This window comes from Esox lucius, chromosome 18 (genome assembly GCF_011004845.1).
Source record: "Esox lucius isolate fEsoLuc1 chromosome 18, fEsoLuc1.pri, whole genome shotgun sequence".
In the NCBI taxonomy this organism is placed as follows: Eukaryota; Metazoa; Chordata; class Actinopteri; order Esociformes; family Esocidae; genus Esox; species Esox lucius.
Genome location: NC_047586.1, coordinates 9,839,419 through 9,860,588, shown reverse-complemented (window position 1 = coordinate 9,860,588; position 21,170 = coordinate 9,839,419). Strand labels below are relative to the sequence as shown.

The window sequence follows — 21,170 nt, the reverse complement described above, 5'->3', positions numbered from 1 at the left end:
ATCTGAATTGCTTGGGATGTATCCATGGATCTGCCTCTTGACTGGGATTATGTTCATCTTCTAATGGTGAGTTGGTTGTTACTTTTACTTAGCTGTGAGAAGAAAGACAGGGCTTGTGTTCAATGTATCAATAATTGCATTAAATCCAATTTTACATTAGCATTACTCTTATTTGAATTGTTATCCAATCCCGTTAGCATATCTTAACATGGTTCTAAACAAAGAAAGGGACATTGACCCATTACACTACTAAGTCAAAGTCAAATGTATTTATAAAGCACATTTAAAAACAACTTATGTCGACCAAAGTGCTGTACAGTCAAAACATATAGCCAACTAAACATATTTATAGGACATGACAAACATAAACAGAACTTCCTACCCATTTGCAGACTCAAATGCTAAAGAAAAAAGAAAGGTCTTAAGGTGGGATTTAAAAACGTTGTTACTAGTAGAGGACCTAACATATAAAGGTAGGCTGTTCCACAACTTTGGAGCTGCAACAGAAAAGGCACGATCTTCTTTAAACTTCAAACGTGACCGTGGAACGCACAAAAGCAGTTAATACAAATTATTACAAAGATGAAATAATGAATCACCTAGGCTTAAAGCATCTACTGATCCCCAGTGGCCAAAACAGAATATCTGCTCTGTAATGTATATCTGACAGAAAGTGCTAATGGTTATTGCGATTGCAGTTTTTTCCAAGTAAAGCTGTTGATATATACTTGTCTAATTCAGCTGTTGAGTTTGTCTGTGATACTAAATTAGGTTAGTTAAAAAAAGTTAAGTCTTATTTTGACAAAATGATAATGTGTTGTTTCTGAAACAGAAAAGAAACATATCAGCCTTATATCACGGTAACATCATTTATACTATTGTAAACATTGCAATTTCAAGATATTTTCAGTAGTGGGAGCCACTTCACCACGCGGAACACTTCTACACAGCACATAATTGTAGGCCAAAAAAGACGACAACATGTACAGACTGTTAAGGAACCAATCACTTTGCATTGTCTAATACCTGTACATTCGCTAAACCAATGATATTTTAGAAGCACGTGTTTTTGTTTGTACTGGGCGGAGCTAGCGTACGATCGACTGAGTTGGCTTTTTTTCTCCAGGCAGATTTGATCTGGGAATTTCAATTTGTGATTTTAGGAGGTTGACTCTAGAGCACATTGTCACGAGACCACGTTAAAAAGTTTTTCTTATCTCATCGGAACTGCATTAGGTAAGTCGGTGTTGTGTCATTTGCTTAAATAATTGATAGATTCATTGATAAATGTGAGGTAAACAAATCAGTGCTCGTAAACGCTACTTGTAGCCAGCCAACGTTGAATAATGTTGCAGAGCAATGGTGTACATTCACGTGGATATTCAAATGTTTAATCGCTTGGTAGTTCGTTAAAAGGTAACGTTACGCTACAAGCATACAGGCAGTTAAAGCCAATATTTATGGTCAATGTTGGAGCATCTCCATCTGTCCCTTGTTCCCGTGTCCGGTTATTTGCGCGTATGTAAACTGGCAGGATCGGTTTATGAATTACCCAAGTTTTAGCCAGATGTAACGTTAGCTACCTGGTTGGTATAGCTGATTAAAATGACTTTTCTAATCCATTTCATTCACTATTTGTTTCTCCCAAATGCCACCCAAAATGTACAAAAAGACAGCTGGCTTGCTCAGTAAATCAGATTATCTTTGTGCAGCATGCATGCCTTATATAAGCATGTACTGTAGTAATCCTTAATCATCTCGTATAAGCATGAGGTGTACAGTAGTTAATGTTAAACACTGTTGTACTGTCCCGTTATAGCGTTACCTTTCATTTGGAAGATCCTGTTAGTTTATTTAGCTAACTTAGCTAGTTGTCGACTTTCCTGACTAGTCAGATGGCTAACATTATGTGCTTTTTGGTATGTCTAACTAGATTTGCTAGCTAGGGTAAATTCGGCAGAGCAAATTATTATAGTACATTACTAAATTAAGGATAGCATGCCAGTGCTAGCAGCAACACGAGCGGATACTGCACAGTTCACCGAGAATGGATTAATCAAGAATTCTTGATTGCCAATCGTTACGTTTTCAGTATTAGACTTGGTAATGAATATGGGTGTTATATCCATAACTTTGCGTTCTCTAAATCGCTAATAATTTGATGGCAGCTTTCGAGCGTAGACATACTTGGAGAAACGACACGTGCAGCTAGCGCCACTGCACCTACGTGGATTCAGCACGCGACGGAAAACGTTAGCTTACGTTAAAGTTTTCAAAGTTTTAAAACGTTTTGTCAAGTTAGTAAACAAGGAGTCCATGAACTTTGTTACATTGTTATACTGCGAGAACCACCCTCCCAATGCCAAGGCGCCATCTTGCTGTAGGATGGATGACAACTAAAGTCATGTGCATATTCATATTACATGTTTATTTCATCTTTAGTTGTTACTGTTGTTGATATTCTTTGACCTTCTCTATCTCCATCCATTTCTGGTGTCTTTGTAACTGTGTCATTACCCTGTTTCTTCCATCTTGTCTCCTTGTCTTCAGTATTATTTCCCTGCCTCTCCCACCCTCAGCCTCTCTGGTCTCTGTTACATCTGTGTGACACTTCCAACCAAATCCATAGGATGCAATCACGTAACGACAGATGGCTTCCCATAAGCTTGAAGGGACTCCTCAATTCTAGACTGCTAAATGGCAAGACAAGCTGCATTGGAAGAGAGCCAAGTGTAAATAAAACCTCAAAAAGCATCGTCGTAGCCACGCCCTCTCCTAACTTAGTAATTACATTTTCCGCTATCACCTCCTGCATTAAAGAAATTGCTTTAACGGTCTTGAAAGGAATGCATTGTGTTTTAAGCTGTAAAAGTAGAAGCATACAGTTGTCTCAGGTTGAATAAGTTATTTTGTGCTCAGAAAACAATGATATCATTGCAGTATTTAGTTATTTTATTTTGCGATTATTAAACTGGATTTATCAGTTGAGAACTAATTCTGGACTGCAGACGCAGTGACATTCTATCTGAGTAAAACAGATAAGACAATGAAAATACAAACAATCCAGACTACAGGTAATCTGTCATGAAGTGTGCTGTCCATCCATGCATGTTGATGTGTCTTCTTCCGGAGCCCTGGGTTTGTTTGCCAGAGGAGTCTCCCGAACGCTAAATGGTGCCCTATTTTGCCACTGAGCATTTTTTCTAAACGTCATTTAGAAATGTTCATACCCTCTTGATGTTCATAAGAATAGATGCCTTGCTAAGTCGTCCTTGATGACTCATCGGTAAATAGAATGCAAATAACTTGGAAGCTCACTTGTTGGAGATGAAAGTGAACACAGTGCCTCATTGTGTAGCTAGTTGGTTCAGACATTCTAATGAGACATGGTTAATTATTTGGGGGTTGCTTATCTCATTATTGCAGACAGTGGTTAGCATGGCAGTTCATTGGACACTGAGTCATTGTGTGAAGCTGCAGTGCTTTGTCACAAAGTGCAGTAGCTTTTGTAGTTAACCTATTGTATGTAAGTGGGTAGCCTGGTTGAATTGTTGAACCGGTAGCTATTGAAATTTATTAAGCTTTATTAGGCCAATGCGAAGCCACTTTTAAAAAGAATGCCATGTTCCTTTGGCACACAGTTGAACAAGATCTGCAGCTCGCTCCATTATTAAATAAGAGAGCGATTAATCCTGGGGTTTGTAGGTCATTTGGGTTCCTTCTGATATAAAAAAATTTATGTATAGGAAAACATATCTCAAGCACAGCTTAATGTTATCTAGCTCCTGGCCAGAGCTGTCTTGGAGGTCTGTTGAACCCATAGTCAGCTAGCCATCTATGAAAATTTTTGAGTTCATAGAATGTTAAACTGTGATTATACTGTAAGGGATTTAGCGCTAGACTATTGTTCAAGCTTAACTCATTTTCCATTAGCTTTATGAAGTTAAAGACACTGAAGGCAACAGATCTGACTACCATATGAGAGCATGAGCGGGAAAAACTGCAACCTACCTACTCATGCACTTCAGGCATTAGCTCAAGTTAGCTCTTTCAAGTAACAACAAGATATGGGGTGGCATGGTTCTCATTCCTCGTTTATCCCCTCCAAGATTTCATCTTTCTGGGTATACCATAGATTGAATGATGTCTGTAATCCTCTTCATTTCCCACTGCCCATCGTGTTCGTGGTGGTTGGACTTATGATTGTTGGAGGGTAAATATAGCCTTCACCGTGAACCTGTGTTCTCAGAAAGCCCAGTTGAAAAGGCTGTCAAGTGGTCTTGCTGACTATTAAAATTCTTCAGATTGCTACCACTGCCAGCTGTCAGATCAAAAACTGATATGCCAATTTTAAATTGTTGCAAAAGAGGAAGAAATACCGGAACTCCCAAATGTCAACGTCGTACTGTCACTACGAGTATGTAGCTCAGATTGTTATTGGATGTAGGTATGGTGGGGAGTTACTCCACCATTCTGTCTTGTGGTGAGCTTCCTGTTGGAACAGACCCCTCTCTAGATTGCCCTCTCCTAAATCTGGTGCACACTGTGAGAGAGATTGCTTAACCATTCGGAAGGGTTATGGGAACATCCCGCGTTGAGTCCTGTGTTCCCAGCATCCTGTCACTGTTTTTCCAGAGATTGTCACAACGGTTTAGGCTCCTATGGAATCACTCAACAAGTAATACTCACTAACTCAGTGGACCACCTACTCTGTTAATTTGTGTCGTTTTATATCAAACGTTTTTTCCATTTCAACACAACGCTTTTGATTCCGTTGCCTTCAAAGTGCCAGGCAATTCTCTCAAGTGAACTGCAACAAGCTGGCTTTATTGATAGAACTAAACAAAAGTCAACCGTGACCAGAAATTACTTGCTTGAGTAGTAGGCTAAGCCACCATGCCTTTATAGCGCAGCTTCTGTGATAAGAAATCAGCCCCTTGAATGGCACAATAAATACAGTGTTCTGCTCATTACTGAGGAAAGTGGGAGTCTGCCATCCACCAACAAGTGTCCTGCTATGAAAAAAATCAAATAAATGTTGCCCTTTGAGTGCTTGTGGCTTGGCTCTCTCCCAAACATAGTTAAAAAGAGATTATCTGCAGGAGTCCAATTTTGCAGCATTTTCCATGTCAAAAAAGTACAGAGCTAATTTGGATTAAATTATTCTTGTCTTGGAATTTAGGCAAATTTGTTTTAGAAAAAAGAAAGTTACATTCTTTTCAAATGTAATACACCCCTGGGACATTGTGTTCCAATTGTTGGCTTTAATGCTGTGTGGCTGTACAGACTTTTACCGTATGGTGAGGGATTTTCTTTCTCTTGCATAGTAGAAGAAGCTTTTATAGCACCTCCTTGGACTGAACCAAACAAATGTTCTCATGTCACTGTCAAGTCCCTTTAACGTATTTGTATGGTGAGCACAATGTTTGGAATATAGAATTGCAATACAATCACAGTGCGTATTTAATCGTGCGAATCTGTGTTCATATCCGCACCTCAGTATGGTGATAATATCATATCGTAAGGTCCCGGGCAATTCCCAGCGCCAGCTTAAGCACATCTGTCTGTCGTAATGTATTTGTTGTCGGTTTCAAAGATAGGGCCCACTTTGGTGAAATGCAGCTTGCACAAATAGTGGAGACAGAGGCTCAGATGTTTACTCCCAATAGCACTGTCTTTTTCATGTCCCAATGTAGTTTACATGTCAGGATCTGCTGCTGGGTTTCCCATAGGGTGGTGGTGGAGCAGTGATAAAACCCCAAGCTGTATAAACAAAATGCCGGGGAGTGCAGCCCCTCAAGTCTGCTGACTGGGGACAGCACCACTGGAGGATCATGGGAACGGGCTCGGTCGGATCATACTTTTTCCATCAGGAAAACGTCCGATCCCACTGATTTCCAACTCCGTATGTCGATGCGAGTGATAAGTGCAAAAAGCCATTTCCTCCCGAGGGTCGCTTCTGGCTGTCTAAAAAGTGGCTATCCCCGCCATGGAATACTAATTGGAGCTGCGTTCACAGCCCCTTGTTGTTTATTCCTCCACTACAAGCTGTCTGTGCCAAACGGAGGAATCCTCAAGGTCTTTAATCCGCTATTAGGTGATGGCTTTATGTAAACCGAGGAGGCTATACCCCCTTAGCATATCTTTTGGACAGCTCTCCTTCTCAGCCCCTCGGCTAAAGAGAAATAGAAGGAAGTGCTTGACTGCTCTCATTAACCAAGGTATTGAGCTGGATTGATTTGTCTAAGCAGCTTGATTAAGCCACTGAAGGATTTCAGTGTGTGTGTAGTGTGGAAATTTGAGCTCAAAAGAACATCCCTCAAACAGTGAACCCAGCTTGGGGTTTCACACAACCCTTGTTTGGTATGTTTGGAGTTGATGAAAGAATCAAAGTACATCATACACTAGTTGAGGATGTTCTTTGTGAAATGCTTCATTCTGGTTTCCAAAGCCTTCAGTGAGACAAAAGGACCTTGTGTTCTGCTGGGGAGGGAGAGATACAGAAGAGACTGAGGAAATGGCCGCGTTGACTGGGAAGGATGGAGTGTGTCACCACGTCAGACTTCCTGTTGCCCCCAGCCTGCTCTGCAGTGGCAAAGGTCACTAGGCTGTTTGGTGCAGATTGCAGGAGGTGCAAATGGCTCCTTCTCTTGGAAAATAAACATGACCCCTAACTATCACCAAGACAGAGCTGGCCAGGCAGAACAGGCTGCTTCCCTGCTAATGTCATCTCTGCTCTCACATGAAGTTGTTTTACCAAAAAAAACAGCCATGACTTGTCAAGGACCGCTAGTAATGAGTTTATAATATCATATAATGCGAACAAGACTTAACACTTAATTGAAAGATGCATATCATTACTGCTTTAGGCTCACCATCTAGTGGATAAGAAAGCCATTTGTAAACCAGATTTCATAGCCATAGCTACCGATATTGCCTGATATGTGCCAAATAATAAAACGTTTGTAAACCATTTAAAACCTAGGCCAGTATTTCCAACTTTGTCCTTGATTCCCTAACTTTAACCCTGTTTTAAAGAACGGTATGTTTTTCATTTTAGCTCTCAAATTAATAATGCCAAAGTCATTCCTGTGGTGTGTTTCCATGGGAACCCCCTGTGCTCCTGTGCAGAGATGGTCCCCACGTGGGCAACCATGTGACCTCTTGGGAGGACCTATCTCCGTGCCTCACTGCACTAACGGGAGATGAATGAGGGAGCTTAGAGAGGGACAATGGGCAGTTATGACTCTTTGTATTATTCGGTTTTGGAACACTCAACCATTCAGAATGAATGCAGGAGGAAGGAGTGGTGTTCTGGTGAGCTGTCAGGCTCTATTGCTGTTTAAACGGCGCTCTGAGTGTGTCTCCATTATGACAATTCTGTCCGGTCAATGGCAGGAAAGGGTTATGGTATAGCCTACATCTTTATTTGCCCGTCACTCAGCCGTGGATACATGGGCTATCTATGGGCTGGAACAGGGCGGCGCTTGTCCTCGGGGGCCTCTGCCCCAAAGTGCAACAGCCTTGTTTTTTGTTTATTCATTTATTAAATGCAAAGTCTGTCTTCTTACATATTCACTATGCAGTCAGATGGGTGCCATTTGAATTAGTGTCTCACCCAGCATTTGGTATCTTTATTGTTAGGTCAGTGTTGTAGATGGCCACAAAATCGTGATGTCACAGAGCTGGCTTACAGTGCAAAACAAATCAGGGTTTAAAAATGTGTTTTTATGTAATCCTGTAATCCTCGATTTAATGTGAAAGGAGTGAATATTGAGTATTCTGACACCAAAAAAGTGTGGTCTCTGGGTGCGGCAGATGGATGGCTTTGTTATTATCAGGTGATTGTGCTGCCATGACACATTTTACCGATGACCCTTTCAGGTAACTGTACCGTAAGCCACTCTGAAGACCATGTTTGTTGGTGTTCGAGTCATGTAGCCCTAGTGCTAAAGGATGTCCCGGGGCTATGTTTAAACCTACCGGAAAACAAATAGATTTTCTAATTGTTTCAGCGTGAGTCTGCTCTCCCATCATGCTGAATGTAAGGGGTTCTCTGTACGGGTTTGGTCAGCGTTCTGTAAAGGGAAGATTTGATCATTCCCAGTCGGTCCCTGCCCAGCTACTTCATCATGCTGAGTTTCCTTTGCTTCTGGGGGCTGACATATTCAGGGTCCAGCCCAGAGTTGGATCAGAACCTCTGGCTCCAGTCTATTGTTGCTGGGTGGGTGTCCTGGGCGGAATGTTGTCAGCGCTCTAGAACCCAGATGTGTTTTCTTAAGAGGTCCTCTCCAGTGACTATCAGCCATGACATCATCCGTCCTCAAGTCAGTCCCCACTAATCCACAAAAACATCTCCCCCAGACTCCACAGCTGTCTGGATTAAACAGGTGTGATTCTGCATTGGATTGTTTTATTACTGTGCCTTACCTTTACAGCTACCAATGTAGAATTCTAATGTTTTATTGGAATTTTAGCCAAAATCTTTTGGTTGCATCTTTGTCGGTTTACAAAACAACTATGATATTAGGGCAAATATTTGAAAACTGGTTGTCTTCATGATCTCTTCCCCAAAACGTTTAAGCTTTTTGGGACATACATTTATTTTGCTGTCCTTCCGGAGTGTGTTGGCTGTGGGTTCTGTGAGCAGGCTGACGAAATCCCTGGCTGGGGCTCAGGTTAAACTGGGGCTAAAACGGGGCGTGGTTAAAGCTGGGGCTAAAACAGGGCGTGGTTAAAGCTGGGGCTAAAACAGGGCGTGGTTGAAGCTGTCACTCTGGACCATAGGATCTCTGGACTGATGTCTGTGCAATAGAAGTATCTATGATCAAACCAAAAGTGTGCAACGACCGAGACACAGAAACCAAATGCTTGAGGGGTTGAACTGAAAACAAGAAGCCAGGAAGTGTGCTGATACAATCACCCCAGTGTCATCGTGGTGATGTGTTCCCAATGTGGCCATGTCGGAGTTTGAGTAGGAATCCAACAGCAGCAGGTGAACAGCCCCCTAAAGGAAGGGAACCTTTTTCAGAAGCTGTCCAGTCACCTGCACCGTGTTTCTGGATTTATGTAGTTCACCTTGTCACTGTGGTCCAGTGACCTGCTCTGATTCTGGATCCATGCCCCACAGCCACAGCACAACGCTGCCCTGCTCCAGCCAGCAGCTTGTCATTATCTCTGGGATGGAGAAAGACTGGGGATGAGAGGAACATTTTTACTTACGCAGTGCTGAAGCCTAAGTCTGTCTTGACATCCGCGTTATCAAGTCACACTTTGGAGTTTCTTTTCATTACACCCGTGGCGTGTTGCCTTGAACACGGCGGCTGTAGCTCATGAATACTGCACGCACCACTGTCTGCTGGGCCTGTCTATCTGACTGGACGTGTTGTTACTAAGCGTCCTTAGCCAAAGCTGTTCGACTGGGTGTAGACTGTGTCGTTGACCCAGTGGCCAGTGTTGTCTCAGCGCAGTGACATGACAGAGATGAAAAAACATCCCACCTTGGTAGAAACTGCTTTCCCATGCAAGTCACGAAACCAAAAACATCGCAGAGACTAGGCTATACGGCACATTTGATGCACATTCCCTTTAGGTCCGATATTTACTGCCTCGTCCTCTTGTTTCCAGAGTTGTTTATAGCCCTTCTGGATGGCTGTAAACAACCACACCTCCTTGACTGTTGATGGACTTTGCAATAGGGAACGGTGGCTTGAAAGTGTTGCCTTCTGGTTTTCATTCAGAGCATTCATGCAAGACAAAGTGTCTTTAAATAGATAGTCGGTCCAGGGGCCTGCACTAACTATGTCTAATTCCCAACAGTCGTATGACCTAAATTGCTTTCAGTTTAACTCCAGCCACACACGGGGCAGTCAACTGATGCTTCTTCACCAGCTCTGGAAACAAGTGGCGGAGGTCAGCCTGTGGTCAGTGTACATGAGGGGGTCCTTTAAGGCCTGTTGGTCGAGTGGCCTACCAACGGCTGACGGCGATCGATCCCTCTGTCTGTGGACACACACTCACCTGGTCACTGTAGAGGTCACTCAGTCACTGTCCCGGGCAATGCGTGTCTACTGTTGGAGGAATTCAGGAAGTCACAAAGGAGATTACTGTGCTAACAGGATGTTGACCTTCGAATGGGAATTGAGATTCTAGAACGTACTGAAGCTCAGTAACGGGTTGCATCGCATCGGATGAAGCTACTGGCCATGATAGACAATTACTGAGCATGTGTTAGTTCTTGGAGAATTTTGTTAAGTGTTTATTTTATTTTTTGTATATTACATTTTTATTGAATTAACCTCCAGGGGAAAATTGTTGTTGCATTACAAGATTTTCTCGTTTCATATCAAAATCATTTAATTAGAGCTATTTCTGTTGATGAGTGTAAGGCAGTCCATTGAAACTGGTTTTTGGGCTGGCAGTGCTGCTTCTCACCCTTAAGGTTTCTGCCAATGTAGCAGGATGAGCTGTAGACGCAACCGAGAACTTCGCGTCACTCTAGCAACTCTTTCAAATTCCAAATGGAATAGCCGACATTAAGTTTGGTTTCAGCAGTGTTCTTCAGAAAATGCCATTCAACCCATTTGAAGTCCCAGTGCAGTAGTTTTTAATTGGATTTTGATTGATGAAGTCAAAACTGGGGTCGAATGTTTGCTTCGTAAGCTTCTGCCAAGTAATTTCAGATTGACCTAAGTCAGATAACTGTTGTTGTTGCTATAATGGTAACACTATGTGATTAAATACTTTATGGTAATCAGAATCCCTAAACAAACTTGTCGACATCTGGTCACTAAAAAGTGTGCATATCCATCATTTAAAGCCTTGAACATTCTCTCTGCTTGTTTCTCGGCACATGCCAAATAACTTGAAATGTAATCTAGGCCTATGTAAAATAATTCACGTCTCATATGCTTGTCTGTGGTCTCTGGCTGGTTGGTTTAATTCTAATGAATTAAACAGTTTTTCTATCATCTGATAGTAGGCCCAGGTGTTCTGAAAGAGGCGGAATATCCTTTTTCAAATTACCTGTTTTCAATTTATGGATTAAATGATGTGCCTGTTATGCCCTGTGGCTGTTTGATGGAAGTAAGTTAGCCTTATAATATGCTTTGACACAGTTGCCATGAGAGTCAAGATGGAAGAGAAAATGCAGATTTTGGGCCTTGAGACCCGGGCTGTCAACCCCTTTGTCTGCTAGCTATACACTCTTTGGGGCGTCTGGGCGTTCCACTAATAGTTTAATCCTTTGGTGAGGATCCCTCCAGTGATGGTACCGTGTCTTCCCATCAGTCACCTTGTTATCCCGCCCGTCAAACGGACACGCGGCTTTGATCTCTCTTAAGGACTTCCTCACAGGGCGCACAGTGTGGGCCACGGCCTTTTGTTCAGAGGGCCCGCCCCTCAGTCATGCACTGAGGCTCCTTGCGTCATTCTCTGGGGTACCGCGTCTGAAACACGCCTTTCACACACACACAGATACCCCATCCGTTTACAGAGGCATGACTGGAGCCCTCTCACCTGTCTCCCAATGTGTGGGGATGGCACTAATACTGGGATACAGATTTAGCATGGTGTTTTGAAGCGTTACAATGACAATGTGAGTAGCTGAGAATAGGCCAACCTCCGGACTGCTGTCTGGAAGGGTGTGTCCAACCTGACCCTTGAAGGACAAGCTTGTTTGAGTTCTTTAAAATCCAGTATTTATGGCCAAGGCAGGTATGCATAGTAATGTGTGTGTGCTTGGCCATGTGCTGTTGTGGAGATCTGGTTTGAGACTGTTGAACGCTTCGGGTAACGCCATGGGAATTACCATCAGCACCCTGTCAATTGTACATTCTACACGCCGTACTGGAAAACGTCCCTGCAATCTATTTATTCCATTATTATTATTTTTTTATTATTTGCGAGGAGGAATGAACGCATTGCGCCGGTAATCCGTGGAGAATCTGACCATTGTGATTTTTGAGTGGAGAGAGACGGGGAAAGTGCCCGCGAGAGGCCATTAACAGCCCCCTCCCGTGAAACACTGGGGTGGGGTCTGCCTTGGCCCTCCTCCGCGCTCTCTCTCCCAGACACGTTTGCCAGCCTCTCGTTCTCGTGCCCTCCTCCTCTCTGTGTCTGGCTGTCACCCTGAGTTTGGTGCTGAGAGCGGTAATGACAACGTGCAGAACGGGAGGACGCTGATCAGCCGGAACCGAGCACAGGAAGGTGACAGGAAAGGGACAGGTCTGTGTCAGCTGTCAGTGAGGGGGACATCTCGGTAAGTTGCTGCTCAGAAATCGATTCCACCCCCCCGAGTCTGGCATCAGTGCTGCTCTCAAGCTTTCTGCGGTGTACTTTGGCTACCTCTCTGGCACTGCTGTGGCTGCCTCAGTAGTCCGTTTATCTGCCGTTCACTTTGACGCTAAGTGAGGTCAGCTGATTTGAGTTTAGCGGCATACAAAGGGAGCAATCATTCCTGGAACCCATCATAAGATTAACTTGATTTGGTGATGAACAGAATATTCTACTTTGGAATTTGAAACGCGTACCAATTGACTTCCACTAGTCAATGAATGTATTGTGGTTGGACCAATCAGTGAGGGGCATAGTCTTTGTTGTTGCCATGACATCCTTGCTTTCCCAGGCGCGTCACTGTGATTCGTTGAGTGTTATTATGAGATGCGACTTTTCCGTTGCATTCAGGTACTCTGTGGGTGACCCTGTCTGTGCGTGCGGCCAGGGATCCATAAGCAGGTGGTGTTCTCACAGAGGGAGGAGAGGGCATTTTAATTCAGTGTTCTGACATACGGAGACGGCGCTCTTTGCTACATCCAAATAGGTAACCTGTGAATGTAGATAAAACAGAACTGCATCTGTGCAGCAGTGGTTGCTATGGCATCCTTTTTAGTGTAGCATTCGCTGACCTCTGTTTGGGGCAAGTGTGCGTGTTGTTTTTATTGGAGGGGGCAGTGGTGGGGTGGGGTGGGGTGGAGGGTTGAGTCTTGGCTTGGGGGGGTGGGGGGGCTTTTGAAGCCGGTGCATTCCCCGTTCCGCTATGCCTTGTGGAGTGCAGACAGCAAGCAAAACGGTCCCCAGCCAGCCCGCCTGCCTCACAGCACAGCAGCACGCCGAGGCGCCGCGTCTGAAGGAAGAGGCTCCAACACCTTTAGGACACCTACAAGCTCTGTTGCACTGCGGCTGCACACCTGTTTTGAAGAAGCTGATCAAGGAATGAACAGACCCAGGCTAACAATTTTCCTCAGCTCCCAGGGTTTTCTGTAGGGCTAGACGGGCTCTTTTCTGTATGCAGTCGATACCAGTTTAAGAGGTAACAGATGGTTTCGACAAGTTACATTAGATATGCCGTAAACATTTCATTTGATCCGTTTTGGAAGGCCATGGGAGGTTAAAGGGCTCCCTTCAAGCTAGTTGGATAATACGGGAACATTTTACATTGTTTGTCCACCCACATGCAGTTTTGAGCCAGGTTGGAGATGTCTTTGTCCTGGTTCTGTTGGCCTATGTTAGAGTTTGCGAGTCCTATTTTGTACCAGTGTGGGAATGTGAGTAAGGGAGAGAGTGGGGAAAGAGGGCCCTTGAATGTCCTGGCTGGGGAGTAGTACGAGATACGCAGGGAAAGCCAAGACTGAGGCGTGACTGGGACCTGCTTAATGCCCTCTGTGGGAAAGGCCAGATGAATGTTATCAGATAGCCTGTCTCAGTGCTCTTGCCTGTTCTTGGACCACCTGAAATCACACAGAGTAATCAAGAGGGAATATTTCTTTGTTAATGTTTTTGCCAGACATCTGTGTACTTTGATTTTCTATGCATAATCAGTTAAATGTCAGCAGAATGTAGTGATGTAAAGTTTTTGGTACCAAGGGAGATGAGCCAAGTCCTTCAGTCAATACATCCGCGTTAGCTGGGGGTGAAGAGCGTGCACACACTCGCGCACAGGCTCAAAATAGTTGAGGCGACGACTTCCGGTCCGCTGGATTCTGTCTGTGACGGTATTAGCCTCTTAAAAGAAAATATCTGATGGCATTAGGTGAGCATGTGACCGTAGTCGGCACGGAGAGAGGCCATTTTGTATTTGCAGAGAAGGACCCGGATTGTTTTTGACACGTTGCAGTGTTTCACAAACTCCGATGATGTGCGGACATTTGGCGACACAGGATTTCTCCTGCAGTCTGCTGGGGTGGCCAGGCCATGATGCAACTGAATGTCTGAGCTGGTGACTCCCCTGTGGCCAGATGCAGGCTATGATATCATTGCCCAATTTCTGATACAGTTGCCCAGTTTGTTTTTGCAGTAATGTTATTTACCACTAGCAGATATCTTTGTTGAAGAAGATCTTCTAGCATGTCTGTTCTTTTACATTTTCCTACCAATGTGTCCTTCATCGCTTTTTGTTTTTGATAGCATAATAGTAGAATGTCCTTTTCGTGGCTACATTTTGAAATATACTATTGAGTCTTATCTGCTGCCTCCTTCCTTAACCCTGATGTAAGAGCTGGTGTTTCTCATGACCCGCTGTAAAAAAAAAAAAAATAAAACATGAAATGGTGACCAGTCATGTGTGTGTGGCCATTTTCCCTTTTCATATAGAAAAGTAACTCAATATAATCGCATTATCACTAGAAAGGTTATCCACAGATTTAGTAAGAGTAGGTCATCTGATATATTGGAAAACTCTCCATAGTGACTGCCTGTGTCATCGTTCTTCCCAGGCGGACCTTATCCAGTTCATTTCAGAGATTATGTCCTCCTTACTGGAACATGATGCTTCCAAAATTATTCATCTGTGAGATTTGTATTTTCCAGGAAACTCGTAACACCACTATCCAAACATTCAGCTCTAATATTAAAGCATGATTTTGACCTGTGTCTTCCTCTGTGAAACATAGTGGGGCGTGGTGAACCTGAGCGTTTTGGCCTTAAATCTTGTTGTTATGGGGGTTTAAGTCTGTAGTGAAAAGCTGCTTTCTTGTCACTGATATTTGGGCCACACTTTCCCTCTTTTTACATCTGTTTTTTATTGCTCATATTGTGGTTGCAGTGTAATATTAAGAGTACGCTTGTCAGCGACAGGGACTGAGGATTTTGTCAAGACCATAATAGTCCAAGTAAAAAGTTGATAACTGTCTGTGTTGAGCCTGGTTACTTTTGGTTTAACTGTATCCTCTTTTGGTTTGACTGTATTCCTCTGTATCTCTGTATGCAGTGTGACTGGGGACGATGACAACAGAGGTGGGATCTGAGACGGAGGTGAAGAAAGAGCCGGAGAAGGCGGAGGAGCAGCCTACAGCACCTGAGCCAACGGTCACGAACCAGACAGACGAGGCCAAGGCCGAAGAGGCCGCCAGCGAGAGCCCTGCTCCGGGCCCAGACTCAGCCGATGCGCCTGCGGAGATCCAGGAGAACCAGGAGGACACCCAGCCTGCTGACAACGTCACAGTACAAGAAGGAGAGGGCAGCCCGGCCTCCCCACCAGCCTCAGAGAAGAAAGGCATCTCCAGGTTCCTCCCTCCATGGCTTAAGAAGCAGAAATCCCAGAGCCAGGTGAGACCCAAAGAGAGCCAGACTGATACAAAGGAGAACGAAGGTGTGGTCCAGGTGAAGGAGGAAGAAGGTGAGAAGGCAAAGACGACTGAGGCAGAGCAGACATCATCACCCGCTGCAGCCGAGCCAAAGGTCAAAGAAGAGAAGGTCAACGGAGAGGCGGAGCCAGAACCGAAAGAGGAAGTGACATCAGAGGAAAAAGAGGAGGAGAATCATTCGACTGGCAGTGCAGACACTCAGGTAAGAGGATGTTGGCCATATTTACACTAACCCCGGTTGTTTCTCCCGCACCTTTGCTTGTGTTGTTCAATTCAATCATTGACTGGGAGATGACACCCATATGGCGGTTTACAGTAGCTCTGCTAATCAAGGTGGTCCTCTCGACTCTGGCTTGCTGACAGTAGTGGGTCATAGTTGACCTTGCTTTCACATGACTGGATTCAACTACAGTAGGACAAGCCAAGCAATTGGTGCCATTTATTTCACTTGACTAGATGTCTCTGCCAAGGTTAATACTCTGTAGCTCTGAGGCTAGGGATTATGATGGGTTCGAAACTAGGTCTGTTCAAATACTATACTAGTCAAGACTGTAGCTCTCTCGTACTGTATAGAAATGTTGCACGTTTCTTTCCTTAGTCCTTTCTAGAGATTTTTCATTAAATCATTTTACGCTGGGAGCGCTTTTAGCTATTAGACTGCTGGAGAAACATCTCCTTGTTGTGCTTGTTGATACTCCAGCTGAACCCCAGTCCTTTTCTACGTTTTAAGTTCGGTCCACCCAGTGACATCATCTGCAATGATTAAGCCAATGGAAAACATGAGTTCTGCTGGTTGAAAGTTCTGTGTTCCACAGTAGAAGCCACGCTCATACTGTATCTCTTTACAGAGGAGTGATGACAGGCATTGACGGTACTACAAAGAACTAGTCTAGTCTTCTACAAATCACTGTTGATGAAAAAATGGCCAGCTTAAATGTGAAAGCTTTGATCTGTCTCTGATCGTCTTGTTTTTTTTCTGCCTAGCCTGCTAAGGAGGAGAAAGCAGCAGAGGAATCACAGGAGAAGAGTGCCAGTGCCACAGAAGAGGAGAACATAAAGGCAGACGAAGGACAAGAGGAGAAAGACAAGGGAGAGACCCAGAAGCCAGAGGGAGGGCATTCGTTCATCAAGTCGCCGCTGAAACTGACCAAGAAGGTGAAGATGGTGATGTGTCATGTGACCATGCTGGATGGAAGCCAGTTCACTTGCGAGGTGGAGGTGAGTTTCTTTAGCATTTCCTGTTTTCCTAAGCACTACTCCTGAGGTAACAAGCACTGTTTCACATTCAGTTTACGGACAAGCCCCCCACAGAAGAGTTGTTTCTGGTTACGGTTTACATTGTTGATAATAGTCAGCGAGATGTTGTTCAGAGGGTGGATGTTTGCTATACTGTGTATTTGGAAGAGTCCCAAGGTCAATCGGAAGCTTATGTTCAGCCCGCATAAGATATCTGTTTTCAGTAGAATGTTAAAAAGGTTTTCTTATATTTTTTATAATTATACTCGTACTATGTTTTAATAAAATCCCATATCTACACTGATGCTTTAAACATGTGCTCAGGGATGAAATGTCAGAAATTACTGGAGGAGCCATGATAAATATGAGAAGAATTCCTCTATTTCTGCCTTGCGTGATATTAATTTAGAGGGCAGGGCTTGTTGCCAACTGGGTAGGGGGTTTTATGCATGCCCAAAATGGAACTTGGCTTGTATAATATATCCTAGATAAAACAGATCTATACACTGTTGATCTTTTAATAAAGCTTTGGTGATTTAAGATGTACTTCCAAGCGGTCTCACAAGCCAAACCCTTAATCAACTGTCTGACTAGGCTACTTGGCAATTGCATTAGGCTGGACTTAAAAACTGCCTTCATTGAGAAGTGGGGAGCGTATTTTGGTTTTGAATAAACCAAAATGGGGTAAAGGTTTGTTTCTAATTACAACATTTACATGCACCAAACCTGCATTACTCTGGTTCCATGGGAAGATTGGCTGTGTGCGCCACAGCTGGATGTGACTCATCAGAAGTGTGGATTTGAAAAAAATACATAATCGTATTTGCAATTTTTTGCCCAAATAAACGTGATTCAATAATTCATCAAAATCCTGTAGCCCTACTTGGAACACATCAGGTATGAGTTGCAAACAAGCTGATAGATGACAGGTAAAATACCAATCGTTTCACTACAGTTTGGAAACTGCTGAGAGCTGACTTTGACAGGTCATAATTGCCAACAAATGTGTGCCGGACATCAGCGCGGTCTGAATACCAGTCGAAAAATCAAGCCCTTCATATTGAGCTGTAAACAGCACAGCAGTCTTCATATTTTATGAACCCCATTACGGTAATGTTGTTTCGTGCAGGAAGAGGAGGAGACCATTACACGTAATCCTGTTGCATAGATTGAATGGCTTTATTGTCAACTCATTTGTTATTTCCTCCCCTGCCGCTGGTGGAGTCCAAGGCTATTTATACAGTAGATGTTCTGCTGTGGGCCAGCTACTGCTGCAAGTGATGATCTCAACAGGACATCAACCTGTAAACACAGAGGTTTGACTAACTAGGACACACAGCACCGGGAGACCAGATGAACCATTTAGCTGACTCTGCTACTGTCAAGGACCGTGACAACACAAGTGACATTGCTAATGCTGTGTTTGGTTGGCCGACGTCTCAGCCGGATGAACGGATTTATTCTGGATTTAGGGTGGATTTATCTGTAGAGTGCACTACATTATGATTATTTCATTGCTGGTCTTGAGCCAGGTAATCGTTTCCATTGGGACTTATTAGATTCAGTTGTTCTCTGGAAGGCCGGGGGAACGGAGGGTGTGAAGCTTAGCGCATGGCTCTTGTCGTGGCTGATTTGGTGTAGCTGGTCGTACTGGACAGGTTAACGGGATGGGGATTCTCTGGTAAACTCGATACCGCCCTGGCCTGCATGTCAAATCAGTCTGGGCAGGTTGAATTCTATTTGATGATATAATGTGTTATTGGTACTCCAGACCTACGTGACAGAAGGTCACTGTTGTGATTAGTAAGTTAGTGTTTGCCTACATTCCACATCCAGGTCTTTGATGTGCCATTTCCTAATTCACTCCCCCTCATCCCTTCTGCTCTCAAGTTTATTTTTATTTGCTGGTAGGACGGAGGACTGTGTCATGTCTGGGGTTGGGAGGACATAGGACTGAGCTGTGTCTTGTCTGGGGTTGGGAGGACGTAGGACTGAGCTGTGTCTTGTCTGGGGTTGGGAGGACGTAGGACTGAGCTGTGTCTTGTCTGGGGTTGGGAGGATGTAGGACTGAGCTGTGTCTTGTCTGGGGTTGGGAGGACGTAGGACTGAGCTGTGTCTTGTCTGGGGTTGGGAGGATGTAGGACTGAGCTGTGTCTTGTCTGGGGTTGGGAGGACGTAGGACTGAACTGTGTCTGGGGTTGGGAGGACGTAGGACTGAGCTGTGTCTTGTCTGGGGTTGGGAGGATGTAGGACTGAGCTGTGTCTTGTCTGGGGTTGGGAGGACGTAGGACTGAACTGTGTCTGGGGTTGGGAGGACGTAGGACTGAGCTGTGTCTTGTCTGGGGTTTGGAGGACGTAGGACTGAGCTGTGTCTGGGGTTGGGAGGACGTAGGACTGAGCTGTGTCTGGGGTTGGGAGGACGTAGTGTGAGTTTGGTAGAGGACTTGATGTCCGGAGTTACACATGACAGCCCAGTATGGGAAAAACAATCATACTGAGGGAAGTAGGTAAAGAATCAGGCCACGAGATAATTAGGGAGTTGGCCAGTCCTTCCCCCCGGAACTGATGGGTGTAGGAGGTGTCGGGGTGGGGTCTGGCCCCTCCCACTGCCTCCCCCGGCCTGGCTGGTGTAAAAGCAGGGTGCGCGGCGGGGGCTTGTCTGGGGTTCCCGTCTGGTTCTTTGAAGCCCACTCTGTCCTTAGCAGCTTTGAGGGGGGTCGTGAGCACTCTCCAGATTAAACCTGTGGCATCTGCTGCCCCCCCCCCCCCCATGCAGACACGTGGCAAACTAGCCAACCCTGCCTGCAAGCTCATAACCTTACGTAAGTCAATCAGTGAGTCAGTTGTCTTTGTGTAAGTTACAGACCAGTGATCCTCTAGTAGGATACAGGTTGAGGAAATGTCTGTATTCATAATTCCGTGTTAAAGTTAAAGCTTGATGGTTGTGGTTGCTGAAGTCTACCTTGCCAGGCTCCTGTCTATGGTGTGATTGCTTTTTACTGTCTCATTGGGTATTCATGTGTACAGTAGTCATTTTCCCATACTAGCCAGAGGATGTGGAGGGTTGCGGAGGGATTCAAAGTTGGTGGTGGATCCCAGTGCAGCTGAACATGCATTTTGAGATGGAGGTTTGGTTTGTGAATGGGGCCCAACACTAATTGCTCAGTGTACAGCTCTGTTTGGACAGGGCCCGCTTTGTTCGTAGATTCAGAAAAGCTGAAGCATCAGTAAATGCCATTGTTGGGGAGTATTCAGCCAGAAGACAGTGGCATATTTATAACAAGATGTAATTCCTGCAGCCTATCTGGAAGCGTTGGCAAAATTAACGGGAACAACAAAGCGTTCCAGAGATGAACCTGGCAAAGCAAGCCGTCTCATTAACGCCCAGTTTAAAAAACAATGATAAGCCTCATTGTAGCATGCTAGGACCGCGTCACGCTCACAGACCTTCTCAAAAGTCTCCCATTGGAAGTTATAATCTAAATGAAAAAATCTTGACACTGCTGTTAGGTTGGACAGATATTAGTGTGGATTGGTGCCCGCTGGAACACCCCTACAGGTTCTCTGACTCACACCTCAACGCCCAGTCTCTCTGGTGTGTTGGGTAGCAGCGAGGCTAGGCTAGACCGGGGGGCCCTGGCTCATTAGGAGTCACTGAGGCGTGGAGGTGTCTCTGCAGCCTGGCTACCTCCTGTTTCCTGGGCACCTCCTCTCTCCTGGGATCTGGGCTGCTGCCTGCCGGGTGGATCCACTGGTGGCCGTGAAGAGGCGGATCGTTATGTCTGTGTTACGTACATGGCGGGCAATTGGGCGCTGGACCAGAGGTTAATGACTTAGGCGCTCTCTGATTATTCAATCCTTCAATCTCCTGGCACTATCTTATTGATCTACCGTCAATAAACCTTTTCTGTAATGTCATTGAATGGGGAAAATAATATTGATCTCTAAAGAGCGCTGGCCTATGAATTCATCTCCCCTCGGTGAGACCAGCCACTAAGGTGGTCATAGAGACACGGTTCCCTACGACTCTCTTGTCACACACTCTGTCTGAGCCGGGCTGCTGTAGATATCCTCTTTGTCGTTGCTCCTGAGTGCCTGGCGATAATTTGAGTGACGTGACATCTCTTTGTGTCAACACTGTAATGGCGTGTGGGTCTTTTGAGGAGGGGAACCACAGCCAGCTGGGCAGTGTAGCAACATGATACTGGAGTGCTGTTGCTCTGGCTGTACAGGGCCAGGCTGCAGAGTCCTATTGCATTATTTATCCATGCAGCTCTGTGCACATTAGGGCCCTAGTCCCCATAGACACGTCTGAGACTAATCCACTGGAACAGCCAAGAGCCCTGGGGCTGC

General features: G+C 44.8%; 1 protein-coding gene across 22 annotated transcripts in view; it reads left to right on the top strand.

Annotated features, from left to right (window-relative positions):
* The first annotated feature begins 1,119 nt into the window (after positions 1-1,119).
* The window catches only part of epb41l2 (erythrocyte membrane protein band 4.1 like 2), a 55,607-nt gene continuing 35,556 nt past the window's right edge, over positions 1,120-21,170 (top strand). For 6 of the 22 annotated variants that reach the window (XM_034287749.1, XM_034287755.1, XM_034287748.1 and 3 more), the window contains exons 1-3: positions 12,117-12,259; positions 15,206-15,783; positions 16,566-16,799. In XM_034287749.1, the coding sequence (XP_034143640.1) occupies positions 15,220-15,783; positions 16,566-16,799 (798 nt within the window). In that variant the 5' untranslated portion in view covers positions 12,117-12,259; positions 15,206-15,219. Of the gene's footprint in view, positions 1,237-12,110; positions 12,260-12,709; positions 12,821-13,080; positions 13,310-15,205; positions 15,784-16,565; positions 16,800-21,170 lie in introns of those variants that run through there. The other 16 variants (XM_034287740.1, XM_034287742.1, XM_034287741.1 and 13 more) reach the window with 9 other exon arrangements.